Source organism: Scyliorhinus torazame, chromosome 13, assembly GCF_047496885.1.
Source record: "Scyliorhinus torazame isolate Kashiwa2021f chromosome 13, sScyTor2.1, whole genome shotgun sequence".
NCBI classification, from domain to species: Eukaryota; Metazoa; Chordata; class Chondrichthyes; order Carcharhiniformes; family Scyliorhinidae; genus Scyliorhinus; species Scyliorhinus torazame.
The window spans coordinates 109,241,211-109,260,523 of NC_092719.1; the positions used below are offsets into that span (position 1 = coordinate 109,241,211).

The following is a 19,313-nucleotide window of genomic DNA, read 5'->3' on the forward strand; positions in this document are numbered from 1 at the left end:
GTCTATAATCCCAGCACACTCCCAGTGTCTATAATCCCAGTATCTATAATCCCAGTGTCTATAATCCCAGCACCCCTCCCAGTGTCTATAATCCCAGTGTCTATAATCCCAGCACTCCTCCCAGTCTCTATAATCCCAGCACCACTCCCAGTCTCTATAATCGTGGCACTCCTCCCAGTGTCTATAATACCAGCATCGTTCGCAGTGTCTAGAAACCCAGTGTCTAAAATCCCAGTGTCAATAATCCCAGTGTCAATAATTCCTACTCTGCTCCCAGTGTCGATAATCCCAGTGTCTATAATTCCAGCACCACTCCCAGTGTCTATAATACCAGCACCACTCCCAGTGTCTATAATCCCAGCACCCCTCCCAGTCTCTATAATCCCAGCACCCCTCCCAGTCTCTATAATCCCAGCACCCCTCCCAGTCTCTATAATCCCTGCACCCCTCCCAGTCTCTATAACCGCGGCACTCCTCCATGTCTATAACACCAGCAACCACCCAGTACCTATAATCCAAGTGTCTATAACTCTCGTAGCTATAATCCCAGTGTCTATAATTCCTACTCTGCTCCCAGTGTCGATAGTCCCAGTCTATAATCCCAGCACCACTCCGTGTCTATAATCCCAGCACCACTCCGTGTCTATAATCCCAGCACCACTCCGTGTCTATAATCCCAGCACCACTCCCAGTGTCTATAATTCCAGCACCACTCCCAGTGTCTATAATCCCAGCACCACTCCGTGTCTATAATTCCAGCATCACTCCCAGTGTCTATAATTCCAGCACCACTCCCAGTGTCTATAATCCCAGCACCACTCCCAGTGTCTATTATCCCAGCACCCCTCCCAGTGTCTACAAACCCAGTGTCTATAACACCAGTGTCTACAATCCCAGTGTCTATAATCCCAGCACCCTCCCAGTCTCTATAATCCCAGCACCACTCCCAGCGTCTATAATCCCAGCACCCCTCCCAGTGTTGATAATCCCAGCACCCGTCCCAGTGTCGATAATCACAGCACCCTTCCCAGTCTCTATAATACCAGCACCCCTCCCAGTGTCTATAATCCCAGCACCCCTCCCAGTGTCGATAATCCCAGCACCCCTCCCAGTGTCTATAATCCCAGCACCACTCCCAGCATCTATAATCCCAGCACCCCTCCCAATGTCTATAATCCCAGCACCCCTCCCAGTGTCTATAATCCCAGCACCACTCCCAGTGTCTATAATCCCAGCACCACTCCCAGCATCTATAATCCCAGCACCCCTCCCAGTGTCTATAATCCCAGTGTCTATAATCCCAGCACCCCTCCCAGTGTCTATAATCCCAGCACCCCTCCCAGTGTCTATAATCCCAGCACCACTCCCAGCATCTATAATCCCAGCACCCCTCCCAGTGTCTATAATCCCAGCACCCCTCCCAGTGGTGATAATCCCAGCACCGCTCCCAGTGTCGATAATCCCAGCTCCCTTCCCAGTCTCTATAATCCCAGCACCTCTCAGTGCCTATAATCCCAGCACCCGTCCCAGTGTCGATAATCCCAGCACCCCTCCCAGTCTCTATAATCCCAGCACCACTCCCATCGCCTATAATCCCAGCACCCCTCCCAGTGTCGATAATCCCAGCACCACTCCCAGTGTTGATAATCCCAGCACCCTTCCAAGTCTCTATAATCTCAGCACCCCTCCCAGTCTCTATAATCCCAGCAGCCCTCCCAGTGTCTATAATTCCAGCTCCCTTCCCAGTGTCTATAATCCCAGCACCACCCCCAGTGTCTACAATCACAGCACCACTCCCAGTGTCTATAATCCCAGCACCCCACAGTGCCTATAATCCCAGCACCCCTCCCAGTGTCTATAATCCCAGCACCCGTCCCAGTGTCGATAATCCCAGCACCCCTCCCAGTGTCGATAATCCCAGCACCCCTCCCAGTCTCTATAATCCCAGCACCACTCCCATCGCCTATAATCCCAGCACCCCTCCCAGTGTCGATAATCCCAGCACCCTTCCAAGTCTCTATAATCTCAGCACCCCTCCCAGTCTCTATAATCCCAGCAGCCCTCCCAGTGTCTATAATTCCAGCTCCCTTCCCAGTGTCTATAATCCCAGCACCACCCCCAGTGTCTACAATCACAGCACCACTCCCAGTGTCTATAATCCCAGCACCCCACAGTGCCTATAATCCCAGCACCCCTCCCAGTGTCTATAATCCCAGCACCCCTCCCAGTGTCTATAATCCCAGTACCACTCCAAGTGTCTATAATCCTAGTACCACTCCAAGTGCCCATAATCCCAGCACCCCTCCCAGTGCCTATAATCCCAGCACCCCTCCCAGTGCCTATAATCCCAGCACCACGCCCAGTGTCTATAATCCCAGTGTCTATAAAACCAGCACACTCCCAGTGTCTATAATCCCATAACCCCTCCCAGTGTCTATAATCCCAGCACCCTCCCAGTCTATAATCCCAGCACCCCTCCCAGTGCCTATAATCCCAGCACCCCTCCCAGTGCCTATAATCCCAGCACCACGCCCAGTGTCTATAACCCCAGTGTCTATAATCCCAGCACCCCTCCCAGTGTCTATAATCCCAGTGTCTATAATACCAGCACCATTCCCAGTGTCTATAATCCCAGCACTCCTCCTAGTGTCTATAATCCCAGCACCCTTCCCAGTGTCTAGAATCCCAGTGTCAATAATCCCAGTGTCAATAATCCCAGTGTCAATAATTCCGACTCTGCTCCCAGTGTCGATAATCCCAGTGTCCATAATTCCAGTACCACTCCGTGTCTATAATCCCAGCACCACTCCCAGTGTCTATAATCCCAGTGTCTATAATCCCCGTGTCTATAATCCCAGCACCCCTCCCAGTGTCTATAATTCCAGCAACCCTCCCAGTCTCTATAACCGCGGCACTCCTCCGTGTCTATAACCCCAGCACCCCCCAGTGCCTATAATCCCAGTGTCTATAACTCTCATAGCTATAATCCCAGTGTCTATAATTCCTACTCTGCTCCCAGTGTCAATAATCCCAGTGTCTATAATCCCAGCACCCCTCCCAGTGTCTATAATCCCAGCACCCCTCAGTGTCTATAATCCCAGCACCACTCCCAGTGTCTATAATCCCAGCACCACTCCCAATGTCTATAATCCCAGTACCGCACCCCCAGTATCTATATTCCCAGCACCCTCCCAATGTCTATAATCCCAGCACCAACCTAGTGTCTATAATCCCAGCAACCCTCCCAGTCTCTATAACCCCAGCACCCCTCCCAGTCTCTATAACCGCGGCACTCCTCTGTGTCTATAACCCCAGAACCCCCCCAGTGCCTATAATCCCAGTGTCTATAACTCTCGTAGCTATAATCCCAGTGTCTATAATTCCGACTCTGCTCCCAGTGTCGATAATCCCAGTGTTTATAATCCCAGCACCACTCCCAGTGTCTATAATCCCAGCACCACTCCCAGTGTCTATAATCCCAGCACATGCCCCAGTGTCTATAATCCCAGCACCACTCCCAGTGTCTATAATCCCAGCACCACTCCCAGTGTCTATAATCCCAGCACCACTCCCAGTGACTATACACCCAGCACCACTCCCAGTGTCTATAATCCCAGCACCACTCCCAGTGTCTATAATCCCAGCACCACTCCCAGTGACTATACACCCAGCACCCTCCCAGTGTTGATAATCCCAGTGTCTATAATCCCAGCACCACTCCCAGTGTCTATAATCCCAGCACCACTCCCAGTGTCTATAATCCCAGCACCACTCCCAGTGTCTATAATCCCAGCACCACTCCCAGTGTCTATAATCCCAGCACCACTCCCAGTGACTATACACCCAGCACCCTCCCAGTGTCTATTATCCCAGTGTCTATTATCCCAGCACCCCTCCCCGTGTCTATAATCCCAGTGTCTATAACATCATTGTCTATAATACCAGTGAGTATAATCCCCGTGTCGATAATCTCAATGTCTATAATTCCTACTCTGCTCCCTGGGCAGCGCAGTAGCATAGTGGTTAGTACTGTTGCTTCACAGATCCAGGGTCCCAGGTTCGATTCCAGGCTTGGATCACTGTCTGTGCGGAGTCTGCACGTTCTCCCAGTGTCTGCGTGGGTTTCCTCCGGGTGCTCCGGTTTCATCCCACAGTCCAAATATGTGCAGGTTAGGTGGATTGGCCATGATAAATTGTCCTTAAGTGTCCAAAAAGGTTAGGTGGGGTTAGTGGGTTACGGGGATAGGGTGGAAGTATGGGTGTAAGTAGGGTGCTCTTTCCAAGGGCCGGTACAGACTCGATGGGCCGAATAGCCTCCTTCTGCACTGTAACTTCTAAGATTCTATGATCTTAGTGATTCTATCACTCCCAGTATCTATTTGGATTTTGGCGGGAGCGGTGCGCAAGGGCCTTCTGGGAGGTGAGTATTTACTTTAAAAACCCTTACCTTTGCAGGAGCAGCCCTTTGGATTTCGGCGGCAGCGGTGCGCAAGGGCCTTCTGGTCCCGTTTCTGTTCTTCTTTTCTGTTTTTTTTAGTATAAGGCGGGAACCGGAAGTTCGACCCGCGGACTTCTGGGAATGCCCCCCCCCCCCCCCCCCCCCAACCAATAAATTCTGGTGGAGAGGAAACCCGAGACACTACACGTGTAGTGTCTCCCACCCACCCTCCTCCTCTAACCTAATAATAAGACCCATTGGTGTGAGGCAAGTGCCATATTATATTATTATTATATTTTTAAAATTTATTTTTTATTTATTTATTAACCAGACCTTGGTTAGAAGTTAGAGGGATGGCAGGGAAGGGAGTGCAATGTTCCTCCTGCAGGATGTTTGAGGTGAGGGATGCCATTAGTGTCCCTGCTGATTTAACCTGCAGGAAGTGCAGCCATCTCCAGCTCCTCCAAGACCGAGTTAGGGAACTGGAGCTGGAGTTGGATGAACTTCGGATCATTCGGGAGGCAGAGGGGGTCATAGATAGCAGCTTCAGGGAATTAGTTACATCAAAGATTGGAGATAGATGGGTAACTGTAAGAGGGACTGGGAAGAAGCAGTCAGTGCAGGGATCCCCTGCGGTCGTTCCCCTGAGTAGCAAGTATACCGCTTTGGATACTTGTGGGGGGGACGATTTACCAGGGGTAAGCCATGGGGTACAGGCCTCTGGCACGGAGTCTGTCCCTGTTGCTCAGAAGGGAAGGGGGGAGAGGAGCAGAGCATTAGTAATTGGGGACTCGATAGTCAGGGGCACAGATAGGAGATTTTGTGGGAGCGAGAGAGACTCACGTTTGGTATGTTGCCTCCCAGGTGCAAGGGTACGTGATGTCTCGGATCGTGTTTTCCGGGTCCTTAAGGGGGAGGGGGAGCAGCCCCAAGTCGTGGTCCACATTGGCACTAACGACATAGGTAGGAAAAGGGACAAGAATGTCAGGCAGGCTTTCAGGGAGCTAGGATGGAAGCTCAGAATGAGAACAAACAGAGTTGTTATCTCTGGGTTGTTGCCCGTGCCATGTGATAATGAGATGAGGAATAGGGAGAGAGAGCAATTAAACACGTGGCTACAGGGATGTTGCAGGCGGGAGGGATTCAGATTTCTGGATAACTGGGGCTCTTTCTGGGGAAGGTGGGACCTCTACAGACAGGATGATCTACATCTGAACCTGAGGGGCACAAATATCCTGGGGGGGGAAATTTGTTAGTGCTCTTTGGGGGGGTTTAAACTAATGCAGCAGGGGCATGGGAACCTGGAGTGTAGTTTTAGGGTACGAGAGATTGAGAGTATAGAGGTCAGGAGCACAGATTTGACTTCGCAGGAGGGGGCCAGTGTTCAGGTAGGTGGTTTGAAGTGTGTCTACTTCAATTCCAGGAGTATACGAAATAAGGTAGGGGAACTGGCAGCATGGGTTGGTACCTGGGACTTCGATGTTGTGGCCATTTCGGAGACATGGATAGAGCAGGGACAGGAATGGTTGTTGCAGGTTCCGGGGTTTAGGTGTTTTAGTAAGGTCAGAGAAGGAGGCAAAAGAGGGGGAGGTGTGGCGCTGCTAGTCAAAAACAGTATTACAGTGGCGGAGAGGATGCTAGATGGGGACTCTTCTTCCGAGGTAGTATGGGCTGAGGTTAGAAACAGGAAAGGAGAGGTCACCCTATTGGGAGTTTTCTATAGGCCTCCAAATAGTTCTAGGGATGTAGAGGAAAGGATGGCGAAGATGATTCTGGATAAGAGCGAAAGTAACAGGGTAGTTATTATGGGAGACTTTTAACTTTCCAAATATTGACTGGAAAAGATATAGTTCGAGTACATTAGATGGGTTGTTTTTTGTACAATGTGTGCAGGAGGGTTTCCTGACACAATATGTTGACAGGCTAACAAGAGGAGAGGCCACATTGGATTTGGTTTTGGGTAATGAACCAGGCCAGGTGTTAGATTTGGAGGTAGGTGAGCACTTTGGGGACAGTGACCACAATTCGGTGACGTTTACGTTAGTGATGGAAAGGGATAAGTATACCCCACAGGGCAAGAGTTATAGCTGGGGGAAGGGCAATTATGATGCCATTAGACATGACTTGGGGGGATAGGTTGGAGAAGTAGGCTGCAAGTGTTGGGCACACTGGATATGTGGAGCTTGTTCAAGGAACAGCGACTGCGTGTTCTTGATAAGTACGTACCGGTCAGGCAGGGAGGAAGGCGTCGAGCGAGGGAACCGTGGTTTACCAAAGAAGTGGAATCTCTTGTTAAGAGGAAGAAGAAGGCCTATGTGAAGGTGAGGTGTGAAGTTTCAGTTGGGGCGCTTGATAGTTACAAGGTAGCGAGGAAGGATCTAAAGAGAGAGCTAAGACGAGCAAGGAGGGGACATGAGAAGTATTTGGCAGGTAGGATCAAGGAAAACCCAAAAGCTTTCGAGAGGTATGTCAGGAATTAAAGAATGACGAGGGTAAGAGTAGGGCCAGTCAAGGACAGGGATGGGAAGCTGTGTGTGGAGTCTGAAGAGATAGGCGAGATACTAAATGAATATTTTTTGTCAGTATTCACTCAGGAAAAAGAGAATGTTGTGGAGGAGAATGCTGAGACCCAGGCTATTAGAATAGATGGCATTGAGGTACATAGGGAAGAGGTGTTGGCAATTCTGGACAGGCTGAAAATAGATAAGTCCCCGGGGCCTGATGGGATTTATCCTAGGATTCTCTGGAAAGCCAGGGAAGAGATTGCTGGGCCTTTGGCTTTGATTTTTATGTCATCATTGGCTACAGGAATAGTGCCAGAGGACTGGAGGATAGCAAATGTGGTCCCTTTGTTCAAGAAGGGGGGTAGAGACAACCCTGGCAACTATAGACCGGTGAGCCTCACGTCTGTTGTGGGTAAAGTCTTGGAGGGGGTTATAAGAGACAAGATTTATAATCATCTAGATAGGAATAATATGATTAGGGATAGTCAGCATGGCTTTGTGAAGGGTAGGCCATGCCTCACAAACCTTATCAAGTTCTTTGAGAAGGTGACTGAACAGGTAGAAGGTGACTGAACAGGTAGACGAGGGTAGAGCAGTTGATGTGGTGTATATGGATTTCAGTAAAGCGTTGATAAGGTTCCCCACGGTAGGCTATTGCAGAAAATACGGAGGCTGGGGATTGAGGGTGATTTAGAGATGTGGATCAGAAATTGGCTAGCTGAAAGAAGACAGAGGGTGGTGGTTGATGGGAAATGTTCAGAATGGAGTTCAGTTACAAGTGGTGTACCACAAGGATCTGTTCTGGGGCCGTTGCTGTTTGTCATTTTTATCAATGACCTAGAGGAGGGCGCAGAAGGGTGGGTGAGTAAATTTGCAGACGACACTAAAGTCGGTGGTGTTGTCAACAGTGCGGAAGGATGTAGCAGGTTACAGAGGGACATAGATAAGCTGCAGAGCTGGGCTGAGAGGTGGCAAATGGAGTTTAATGTAGAGAAGTGTGAGGTGATTCACTTTGGAAGGAATAACAGGAATGCGGAATATTTGGCTAATGGTAACGTTTTTTGGAAGTGTGGATGAGCAAAGGGATCTAGGTGTCCATGTACATAGATCCCTGAAAGTTGCCACCCAGGTTGATAAGGTTGTGAAGAAGGCCTATGGAGTGTTGGCCTTTATTGGTAGAGGGATTGAGTTCCGGAGTCATGAGGTCATGTTGCAGCTGTACAAAACTCTGGTACGGCCGCATTTGGAGTATTGCGTACAGTTCTGGTCACCGCATTATAGGAAGGACTTGGAAGCTTTGGAGTGGGTGCAGAGGAGATTTACCAGGATGTTGCCTGGTATGGAGGGAAAATCTTATGAGGAAAGGCTGATGGACTTGAGGTTGTTTTCGTTAGAGAGAAGAAGGTTAAGAGGAGACTTAATAGAGGCATACAAAATGATCAGGGGGTTAGATAGGGTGGACAGTGAGAGCCTTCTCCCGCGGATGGAAATGGCTAGCACGAGGGGACATAGCCTTAAACTGAGGGGTTATAGATATAGGACAGAGGTCAGAGGTAGGTTCTTTACGCAAAGAGTGGTGAGGCCGTGGAATGCCCTACCTGCAACAGTAGTGAACTCGCCAACATTGAGGGCATTTAAAAGTTTATTGGATAATCATATGGATGATAATGGCATAGTGTAGGTTAGATGGCTTTTGTTTTTTGACTTCCCATGTCGGTGCAACATCGTGGGCCGAAGGGCCTGTACTGCGCTGTATCGTTCTATGTTGCCTACAACCCCAGAGCCTACAACCCCAGAGCCTACAACCCAGAGCCTACAACCCCAGTGCCTACAACCCCGGTGCCTACAACCCCAGTGCCTACAACCCCAGTGCCTACAACCCCAGAGCCTACAACCCCAGAGCCTACAACCCCAGAGCCTACAACCCCAGAGCCTACAATCCCAGGGCGTCATTCTCCGACCCCCCGCCGGGTCGGAGAATGGCCGTTGGCCGCCGTGAATTCCGCCCCCGCCGAAGTCTCCGGTACCGGAGATTGGGCGGGGGCGGGAATCGGGCCGCACCGGTTGGCGGGACCCCCCGCTCAATTCTCCGGCCCGGATGGGCCGAAGTCCCGCCCAGAAATTGCCTGTCCCGCCAGCGTAAATCAAAGCTGGTATTTACCGGCGGGACCAGGCGGCGTGGGCGGGCTCCGGGGTCCTGGGGGGGGCGCGGGGCGATCTGACCCCGGGGGGTGCCCCCACGGTGGCCTGGCCCGCGATCGGGGCCCACCGATCCGCGGGCGAGCCTGTGCCGTGGGGGCACTCTTTCCCTTCCGCCTCCGCCACGACCTCCACCATGGCGGAGGCGGAAGAGACTCTCCCCACTGCACATGCGCGGGAAACTGTCGGCGGTCGCTGACGCTCCCGCGCATGCGCCGCATTTCCGCGCCAGGTCAACAAACGCCATTTCCGCCAGCTGGCGGGGCAACATACGCCATTTCCGCCAGCTGGCGGGGTGGAAATCCCTCCGGCGCCGGCCTAGCCCCTCAATGTTGGGGCTCGGCCCCCAAAGATGCGGAGCATTCCGCACCTTTGGGCCGGCGCGGTGCCCGTCTGATTGGCGCCATTTTTGGCGCCAGTCGGCGGACATCGTGCCGTTGGGGGAGAATTTCGCCCCCAGTGTCTACAATCCCAGTGTCTACAATCCCAGTGTCTACAATCCCAGTGTCTACAATCCCAGTGTCTACAACCCCAGTGTCTACAATCCCTTCTCTGCTCGCAGTGCCTGTAATCCCAGTGTCAATAATCTAAATTTATAATACCAGTGACTATAACCCCAGTGTATATAATCCCAGTGTATATAATACCAGTGTCTATAATTGCTGCATGGCTTGCCACGCTGTATCAGTACAGCTGCAACACTGGCATCTACCCAGCAATGTGGAAAATTGCCCAGGTGTGTCCTGTATACAAGAAACTGGACAAATCCAACCCAGCCAATTACCGTCCTATCAGTCTTCTCTCCATCATCAGCAGGGTGGTGGAAGGACTCATTAACAGTGCCATCAAGAGGCACTTATTTGGCAATAATCTGCTCAGTTTGGTTCCGCCAGGGTCATTCAGCTCCTGACCTCATTACAGCCTTGGTTCAAACATGGACAAAAGAGCTGAATGCCAGAGGTGAGGTGAGAGTGACTGCCCTTGACATCAAGTCAGCATTTGACCGAGTATGGCATCAAGGTGCCCTTATTAAACTGGAGTCAATGGAAATCGGAGGGGAAACTCTGGTTGGAGTCATGCCTGGCACAAAGGAAGGTGGTTGTGGTGGTTGGAAGTCAATCATCTCAGCTCCAGGACATCACTGCAGGATTTCCTCAAGGTAGTATCCTAGGACCAACCATCTTCAGCTGCTTCATCAATGACCTCCCTTCTATCAGACATGGGGTGTTTGCAGATGACTGCCCAATGTTCAGCATCGTTCGCGACTCTTCATATAATGAAGCAGTCCATGTCCAAATGCAGCAAGACCTGGACAATATCCAGGCTTGGGCTGACAAGTGGCAAGTTACATTCCTGCCACACAAGTGCCAGGTAATGACCATCTCCTACAAGAGAAGATCTAACCATTGCCCCTCAATGGACCACCGCTGAATCCCCTACAATCAACAACCTGGGGGTTACCATTGATCAGAAACTGTACTGGACTAGCCACATTAATACTGTGGCTACCAGGGCAGGTCAAAGGCTAGGAACTCTACAGTGAGTAACTCACCTCCTGACCCGTCAAAGCCTGTCCACCATCTCCAAGGCACAAGTTAGGAGTGTAATGGAATACTCTCCACTTGCCTGGATGAGTGCAGTTTCAACAACACTCAAGAAGCTTGACACCATTCAGGACAAAGCAGCCCACTTGATTGCTCCTCCTTCCACAAACATTCACCCTTCCACCACCGACGAACAATGGTAGCCATGTGTACCATCTCCAAGATGCACTGCAGTAACTCACCAAGGTTCCTTAGGCAGCACCTTCCAAAGCCATGGCCACTGCCATCTAGAAGGACAAGAGCAGCAGATACCTGGGAACCCCACCATCTGGAGGTTCCCCTCCAAGTCACTCACCATCCCGACTTGGAAATATATCGCCATTCCTTCACTGTCGCTCGGGCAAAATTTTGGAACTCCCTCCCTAACAGCATAGTAGGTGTACCTACACCTGAAGGACTGCAGCGGTTCAAGAACGCAATGCACCACCACCACCTTCTGAAGGGCAACTAGGGATGGGCAATAAATGCTAGCCAAACCAGCAAGGTCCACATCCTAGTAAATTAATTCAAAAACAATTCCTTCGCTGCTCAGTGTCTATAATCAAAGCGTCTATAATCCCAGTGCCTATAATTCCTACACCGCCCTCAGTGCCTATAATTCCAGATCTCACCCCCCCACCCCACCCCACCCCATGTCCATTTCCCTAAAGGTTTCTGGATTGGAGAAGCTGTAGTTCCTTACCTTCACACTACTGGCGTGATACTTGAATTTAAAATAAGAGTTTTCGTTGGCTACAATTGTATATGAGAGGTTAGTTTTGGAGTAATCAGGATCACTGCACGTCAGGTCAAAGAGGGTTGTTTCCACTGGAGTTGTTTCTGGGATATCAGCCCTGGAGAGAGACAGTGAATAAAGCGTTTACTGGATTTATCCTCATGAAAAGGAAACCGATTATTCCTGACTCACTCTAATGCTGAGGCTGAGACAAGCCTTGATGCTTCCAGCCACCTGTTTGCACTTTCTCGATGTTCTTTTCTCTCCTGCCTTTTCAGAGTAACTAGACAAATCAAACTATTTATAATCTTCAGCATTGCTGAAAAAATAAATTTTCAAAGCTTTCCAACTTGCACTCTTCTGGACAATGGCAAGAATACCAATATCAAGAGAAACAACAATTTTATACTGCATGAGAAGAGAATGCTGGTTGGTCGGCAAGTGGACTCTGGATTGGTGGAGGCGATGGAGACTGCACCAGTTGATGGTGATTGATAGTTAACTGCCAAGCATTGTTTGAAACTTAAACCAGGCAGTTTGACTCTGATTGGTCAAGGCATTGCCCTATGGAATGAACCAGCAAATGGCTGTCACTTATTTTGCTAAGCTGAAATTGACATTGGTACTCTTTTTGGCAAAATGTCCTTTTTGAGCAAACTCAGATTCTGTACTGCCATCTGATGATTAATTATAATGTTGTTTTTGTACACACTCCTGGTTCCATAACTGCTAGGTTTCAACTTGGTTTCTCAACGTGAAAGCTGCTCTGATTGTACTTAAAACTACTTTCAGCAGTCAAATGCATTGTGTATATTGTCAATGTTGAATGAGAAACAACATTAAACCACCGTCCCCAATCTTCTGAGGGAGCATGTGTTTTATGAAACCCCCTACCTTCGATCCCTGATGAAGGATTCCATCAATTCCATGACTCTGCCTCTATGCCTCGTTACCGCAGAAATTAAAATAGGCATCTTTGGGTTGTTAGTTTATTGTTAAAGTTTGTTTCAATTGAAGATTCGATTTTTAATTTAAATCAGCTGGAGAATTGGCCAATGCAGTGAATTGCTCCCTGGAGATGGCAACTCAGCAAGTAGATACGGTTTGACAATGGCCTCATACAAACTTCGAACATTCCCCATCACTTTACAACCAATGAAACAGTTTTGAGGTGCAGCATTGTTACGACACCCTGGGCGATTGTGCTGTCAATTACAGCCCATAGACCCTGGAGTACCAACACAAATTAATTAACCAATAATGTCTGTGTTTTCCTGAGATCTTTAATCCTTGACTGCTCCAATGAGCTACAGCACCAGACTTAGAAGGAAACCATAACGGGCGATATTCTCCCCCCCCCCCCACCCCACGCCGGTGGGAGAATCGCTGTGGCGCCCCGCGAATCGCGCCACGCTGCCGACCCCCGCATGCGATTCTTCCACCCCCCCGGAAACCAGCGGCGCGTGATTCGCACCGGGCCGCTCGGTGAACCGGCGAGCGGCGATTCTCCGGTCGGATGGGCCGCCACGACACGAAAGGTTCCCGCCGGCTCCGTCCATTCGCTGCCAGCAAGAACTCTGCGGGAACGCTGGGAGGGGCGGGGGGGGGGGGGGGGCACCTTCACCGGGATGGCCTCCGATGGGGTCTGGCCTGCGATCGGGGCCCACCGATCGGCGGGCCGGCCTCTCCCCTCCGGGCCTACCTCCTTCCGCGCGCGCCATGTTGGTGAGGGGCCGGCGTGCGTAAGACGTTCCCCGCGCATGCGCAGGATTGGGCTGCCCCAACATGCGCGGGTTGGCGCGGCGCCCGTTTGGCGCCGCGTAAGGACGCTGGAGTGGCGTGAACCGCTCCAGCACCGTACTTGCCCCCTGTGGGGGCCAGAATAGGTTGTGTCCGGGCCCTGTTTGCGCCCTCGTGAAACGCAACGGCGTTCACGACGGCGCAAACACTTGGCCTCAATATCGGAGAATCGCCCCCTAAATTTTTCTATTTATAATAAGGAAAAAGATGACTATATACTGGTAAATAATGGAACAATGGACTGCTAATCTAACTATTCCCAAAACCCCATCCCACCCTCTACCCAGACACACACAAAATAAACATATGGTGGGGGTATGGAAAGGATTCAAAATAACAAGGGTTAAAAGGGCGTGAGGTGTTCTTTGCTACTGAGGGAGCGGTCTTTATAGTGAAGATAAAGCATTGCAATCACCGGTTGTTCTGTCTAACAACTGGGAGTCAGGGGCTGGGGGTCAGGGGCTGGGGGTCAGGGAACGGGAGTCAAGGACTGTGGATCAGGGACTGGGATTGAGGCGCAGGGAGTCAGGGGCAGGGAGTCAGGGGCAGGGAGTCAGGGACTAGGGGCGCGATTCTCCACTCCCACGCCGAAGTGGCCGCGCCGTTGTGAACGCCGCCGTGAACGGCCCAGGTTCCGACCGATTCAGGCCCTGACAATGGGCCAGGATCGGGGCCGCATCATCTACACACGCCAGGCCTTGTCGCCCGCGTAAAAGTAGCGCCGCATAGATGACGCAGCCGGCGCCGCATAACAGGTGTCATCCGCGCATGCGTGGTTGCTGTCCTCTCTAAGTCCGCCCCGCAAGAAGATGGGGGACGGATCTTGCGGGGCCGCGGAAGGAAGGAGGTTCTCCTTCAGAGAGGACGGCCCGACGATCAGTGGGCACCGATCGCGGGCCACCCCACATTTCAGTTAAAGCCCGGTGCAGGATCCCCCCTCGCCCCCCCCCGCAGGCCGCCCCCCCAGCGTTCACGTACCGCTCACGACTGCAGCGACCAGGTGTGGACGGCGCCGGGGGGAACCCGCCGTTTTGGCCTGGCCGCTCGGCCCATCCGGGCCTCAGAATAGCGGGGGTGCCGGAGAATCACCATTATCGGTGTCTCCGGCCTGCGAAACTCGACCGGGCCGTTCCCGCCGCTTGGAAGAATCGCAGGAGGGCGTCGGACCGGCGTCCCCGGAAATTTTGGCGGCCCAGGCGATTCTCCCAACCAGCGTGGGAGTGGAGAATCGCACCCTAGGAGTCAGGAGCTGGGAGTCAGGGGCTGGGAGTCAGGGTGTGATGAACGGTTACTGCCTTATCATCATGTAAGGTGATGTCTCCTTTAAGACCGGGCTTGGAACCCTGGGGACTCCGCCTCTGGCTCCGCCCATCTGGGAGCCATACATAAAGAGCTGCCTCATGGTCTGTGTAGCAGTCAGCACTTGTCCATAGCTGTAGCATAGTTATTAGTCTAATAAAGCCTTCTTAACTGTTTAATCTCGAAGCATCATTATTGAGGGTACCTCAATTTATTAGACTAAACTAGATTCAGGATGGACGCAGGCCTAAAACCAGAGAAGCTCAATCTGGAAGCACGAACGCCGGAGGCAAAGGAAATTTTTAAATACTGGCTGCGGTGCTTCGAGGCCTACCTGGACTCCGCAGAGACTCTCATCCTGGGGCCACGCAAGCTGCGTCTACTCCACGCCCGGGTGAGTCACAGAATCTCCGCCACGCTCGAAAATGCGACGACTTATGAGGAAGCGATTGAGTTGCTCCGCAAGCGGTTTGTCAAACCCGTCAATGAGGTGCACGCCCAGCATATGCTCTCTACCTGCCGGCAGCGCTCGGGGGAATCGCTCGACGAGTTTGTTGAGAAACTCACCTCGCTTGCCAGGGACTGTGACCATCAGGATGTGACAGGGGAAGTCCATATGAACCTGCACATCAGAGATGCTTTCGTGTCCGACATCCGCTCGACCTACATCCGGCAGCGGCTGCTCGAAAACGGGGCAAAAGACCTCCAGGAGACGCTAACACTCGCCTCCTCGCTGGAGGTGGCCCGACATAACTTGGGTACGTACCCCGCGGACTCTGCCAGCCCCCCCCAGACTTCCTCAGACTCAACCGTATTACAGGCCTGCGCCACGCGGCGACCCGCCCACCATGGGGGCACACCTTGCTACTTCTGCGGGCAGGGCCAGCACCCACGTCCATGCTGCCCAGCCCGTTCCGCGATCTGCAGCGACTGCGGGAAGGGCACTTTGCGACGGTCTCCCTGGCCAGACCCAGGGGCCAGAAAAACAAAGAACAGCCGGCCCGAAAATCAGGCTCTCAGGCCCGCAGGCCTCGCAATGCTGCTGCGCACCGACCCGACACGCCCTCTTCTGACATGTCAACAGCCTCGTGAGAATCCTGGGAGTGGCCATCTTGTCGGCGGCCATCTTCTCGACCTGACACGCGCAGCCAGCTGCGGCGGCCATTTTACGAGCCCGACTCGGCTGAGGACTCCGACTACCCGCGACTGGGTGCGATCACCCTCGATCAAACTCAGCCAAAACACCTGCAGAACTCCATGATGCAGGTCCAGGTCAACGGGCATGACACTGCATGCCTCTTCGACTCCGGGAGCACGGAGAGCTTTATCCACTCTTAAACGGTAAGGCGCTGCTCCCTACGCACCCATCCCGCATCCCAAACCATAGCCCTCGCATCTGGGTCCCACTCGGTACAAATCACGGGGTACTGTATTGTGAATCTCTCGATCCAGTGGGTCAAATACACCCGTTTCAAATTTTATATCCTCCCTCACCTCTGTGCCCCCTTGCTGCTCGGACTGGATTTCCAGTGCAGCCACCGAAGCCTGACACTGAAGTTCGGCGCACGCTTGCCCCCCTCACGGTGTGCTGCCTTGCGACACTGAAAGTTGCACCCCCCTCGCTATTTGCTAACCTCACTCCTGACTGTAAGCCCGTCGCCACCAGGAGCCGGCGCTACAGTGCCCAAGATTTGGCATTTATCAAGTCAGAGGTCCAGCGTTTACTGGGAGAGGGGGTCATCGAGGCTAGCAACAGCCCTTGGAGAGCGCAAGTGGTGGTAGTCCGGTCCGGGGAGAAGAAACGGATGGTCGTGGATTATAGCCAGACCATAAACCGATTCACGCAGCTTGATGCGTACCCCCTTCCTCGCATCGCGGAAATGGTAAATCGGATCGCCCAATACCGAGTCTTTTCGACGGTCGACCTCAAATCCGTCTACCACCAGCTCCCCATCCGACCAAAAGACCGCCCCTATACTGCCTTCGAAGCAGCCGGCCGGCTCTTCCACTTCCTCAGGGTCCCCTTTGGTGTCACGAATGGGGTCTCCGTCTTTCAAAGGGCGATGGACCAAATGGTGGACCATCATAGTACGGTTTGCGGGCTACATACCCGTACTTGGACAATGTCACCATCTGCGGCCATGATCAGCAGGACCATGACGCTAACCTCAAAAAGTTCCTCCAGACCGCCCAAGCCCTTAACCTGACCTATAACGAGGGCAAATGCGTTTTCCACACCACCCGGCTGGCCATCCTCGGCTATGTCGTGGAAGACGGGGTCCTAGGTCCCGACCCCGACCGCATGCGCCCCCTTAAGGAACTCCCTCTCCCCCGCAGCCTCAAGGCCCTCAAACGGTGCTTGGGGCTTTTCTCCTATTACGCCCAGTGGGTCCCCAAGTATGCAGACAAAGCCCGCCCACTCCTAAAGATCACCATTTTTCCCCTCTCGGCTGAGGCTCAATTGGCCTTCAACCGCATCAAGGCCGACATCATCAAGGCTGCCACGCATGCAGTGGACGAAACCATCCCTTTCCAGGTAGAGAGCGATGCATCAGACATCGCCCTGGCTGCTACCCTCAATCAAGGAGGCAGACCAGTAGCGTTCTTCTCCCGAACCCTCACCGCCTCTGAGGTTCGACACTCTGCAGTCGAAAAGGAGGCACAAGCCATTGTGTAGGCATTACGGCGCTGGAGACACTACCTAGCCGGTAGGAGGTTTACCCTCATCACCGACCAACGGTCGGTCGCCTATATGTTCGATAACACGCAACGGGGCAAAATAAAAAATGATAACATTTTGAGGTGGAGGATCAAACTCTCCACCTACTCGTACGATATCAAGAATCGTCCAGGGGAGCTCAATGAGCCCCCAGATGCCCTGTCCCGCGGCACATGCGCCAACATGCAGGAGGACTGCCTGCAAGCCATCCACAATGACCTCTGCCACCCGGGGGTTACCCGGCTCGTCCATTTCATCAAGTCCCGCAACCTACCTTACTCAACCAAGGAGGTCAAGGCCATGGTCAGGGCCTGCCAGGTCTGTGCGGAGTGCAAACCGCACTTCTATCGGCCAGACAAGGTTCGGCTCGTGAAGGCCTCGGGCCCCTTTGAGCGACTGAGCGTGGACTTCAAGGGGCCCCTCCCGTCCACCAACCGTTATGCCTATTTCCTCACCGTGATCGATGAGTTCTCCCGTTTCCCATTCGCCATTCCCTGCACCGACATGACCTCAGCCACGGTGATTAAGGCACTACACAGCATCTTCACCCTGTTCGGTTTCCCCGCTTATATCCACAGCGACCGGGGTACATCGTTTATGAGCGATGAACTGCGTCAGTATCTGCTCAGCAAAGGCATCGCCTCGAGCAGAACGACCAGTTATAACCCGCGGGGAAACGGGCAGGTGGAGAGGGAGAACGCGACAGTGTGGAAGGCTGTCCTTCTGGCCCTGCGGTCGAGACGTCTCCCAACCTCCCGCTGGCAGGAGGTCCTACTCGATGCCCTACACTCCATTAGGTCACTCCTCTGCACGGCCACGAATGAGACCCCTCACGACCGATTGTTTCTCTTCCCCAGGAAGTCTACCTCCGGGGTCTCGCTTCCACCTTGGCTGATGGCTCCGGGACCTGTTCTTCTCCGGAGGCACGCGAGGAGCCATAAAACGGACCCCCTAGTTGAAAATGTCCGACTGCTCCACGCCAACCCCAGTTACGCCTACGTGGAGTACTCCGACGGCAGGCAAGATACGGTTTCCCTCCGGGATCTGGCACCCGCTGGATCCTCCACCACAGACGCCCCTTCCCGCGCCGCGCCCCTGCAGGACCCGTCGCCCCCTACAACAAACCCCCTTCCAGCCCTACCACCCATTGGTGAGCTCCTACCGTGCGCCCCCCCCCTTTACATACCCCGCCGGCGCCGGCTCCGCTACCCCCGGCCCTGCCTAGTTCCTCCGCCCCGACCCGGACCGAAGCTCCGACCGCTGTGCTCCCGGATGTGCCCTCAACCGGGACGTCCGTGCCCGCCGCACCACCGCCCGAATTGAGGAGGTTGTGGAGGACGATCCAGCCACCGAGACGGATGGACCTATGATGGCACTTCAGCCCCGCCGGACTCCTTTTTAAACACGGGGTGAATGTGATGAACGGTTACTGCCTTAGCGTCATGTAAGGTGATGTCCCCTTTAAGACCGGGCTTGGAACCCTGGGGACTCCGCCTCTGGCTCCGCCCATCTGGGAGCCAAACATAAAGGGCTGCCTCATGGTCTGTATAGCAGTCAGCTCTCGTCCATAGCTGTAGCATAGTTATTAGTCTAATAAAGCCTTCTTTACTGTTTAATCTCTAAGCATCATTATTGAGGGTACCTCACAGGGGCTGGGAGTCAGGGACTGGGAGTCAGGGGCTGGGAGTCAGGGGCTGGGAGTCAGGGGCTGGGATTGAGAGACAGGGAGTCAGGGGCTGGGAGTCAGGAGCTGGGAGTCAGGGGCTGGGAGTCAGGGAATGGGATTGTGGGACTGGGAGTCAGGGACTGGGAGTCAGGAGCTGGGAGTCAGAGGCTGGGAGTCAGGGGCAGGGAGTCGGGAGCTGGGAGTGAGGGACTGGGAGTCAGGGGCTGGGAGTCAGGGGCTGGGAGTCAGGGACTGGGAGTCAGGGGCTGGGAGTCAGGGGCAGGGAGTCAGGGACTGGGAGTCAGGGGCTGGGAGTCAGGGACTGGGAGTCAGGGGCTGGGAGTCAGGGACTGTGAATCAGGGACTGGG

The 19,313-nt window shown here is 53.1% G+C and overlaps 1 protein-coding gene across 5 annotated transcripts in view; it reads right to left on the reverse strand.

Moving 5' to 3' along the window:
- LOC140388230 (cadherin-related family member 4-like) overlaps positions 1-19,313 on the reverse strand; it is a 330,338-nt gene that overhangs the window by 136,432 nt on the left and 174,593 nt on the right. For all 5 annotated transcript variants that reach the window (XM_072472043.1, XM_072472040.1, XM_072472041.1 and 2 more), the window contains one exon: positions 11,428-11,578. In XM_072472043.1, the coding sequence (XP_072328144.1) occupies positions 11,428-11,578 (151 nt within the window). The remainder of the gene's footprint in view (positions 1-11,427; positions 11,579-19,313) is intronic.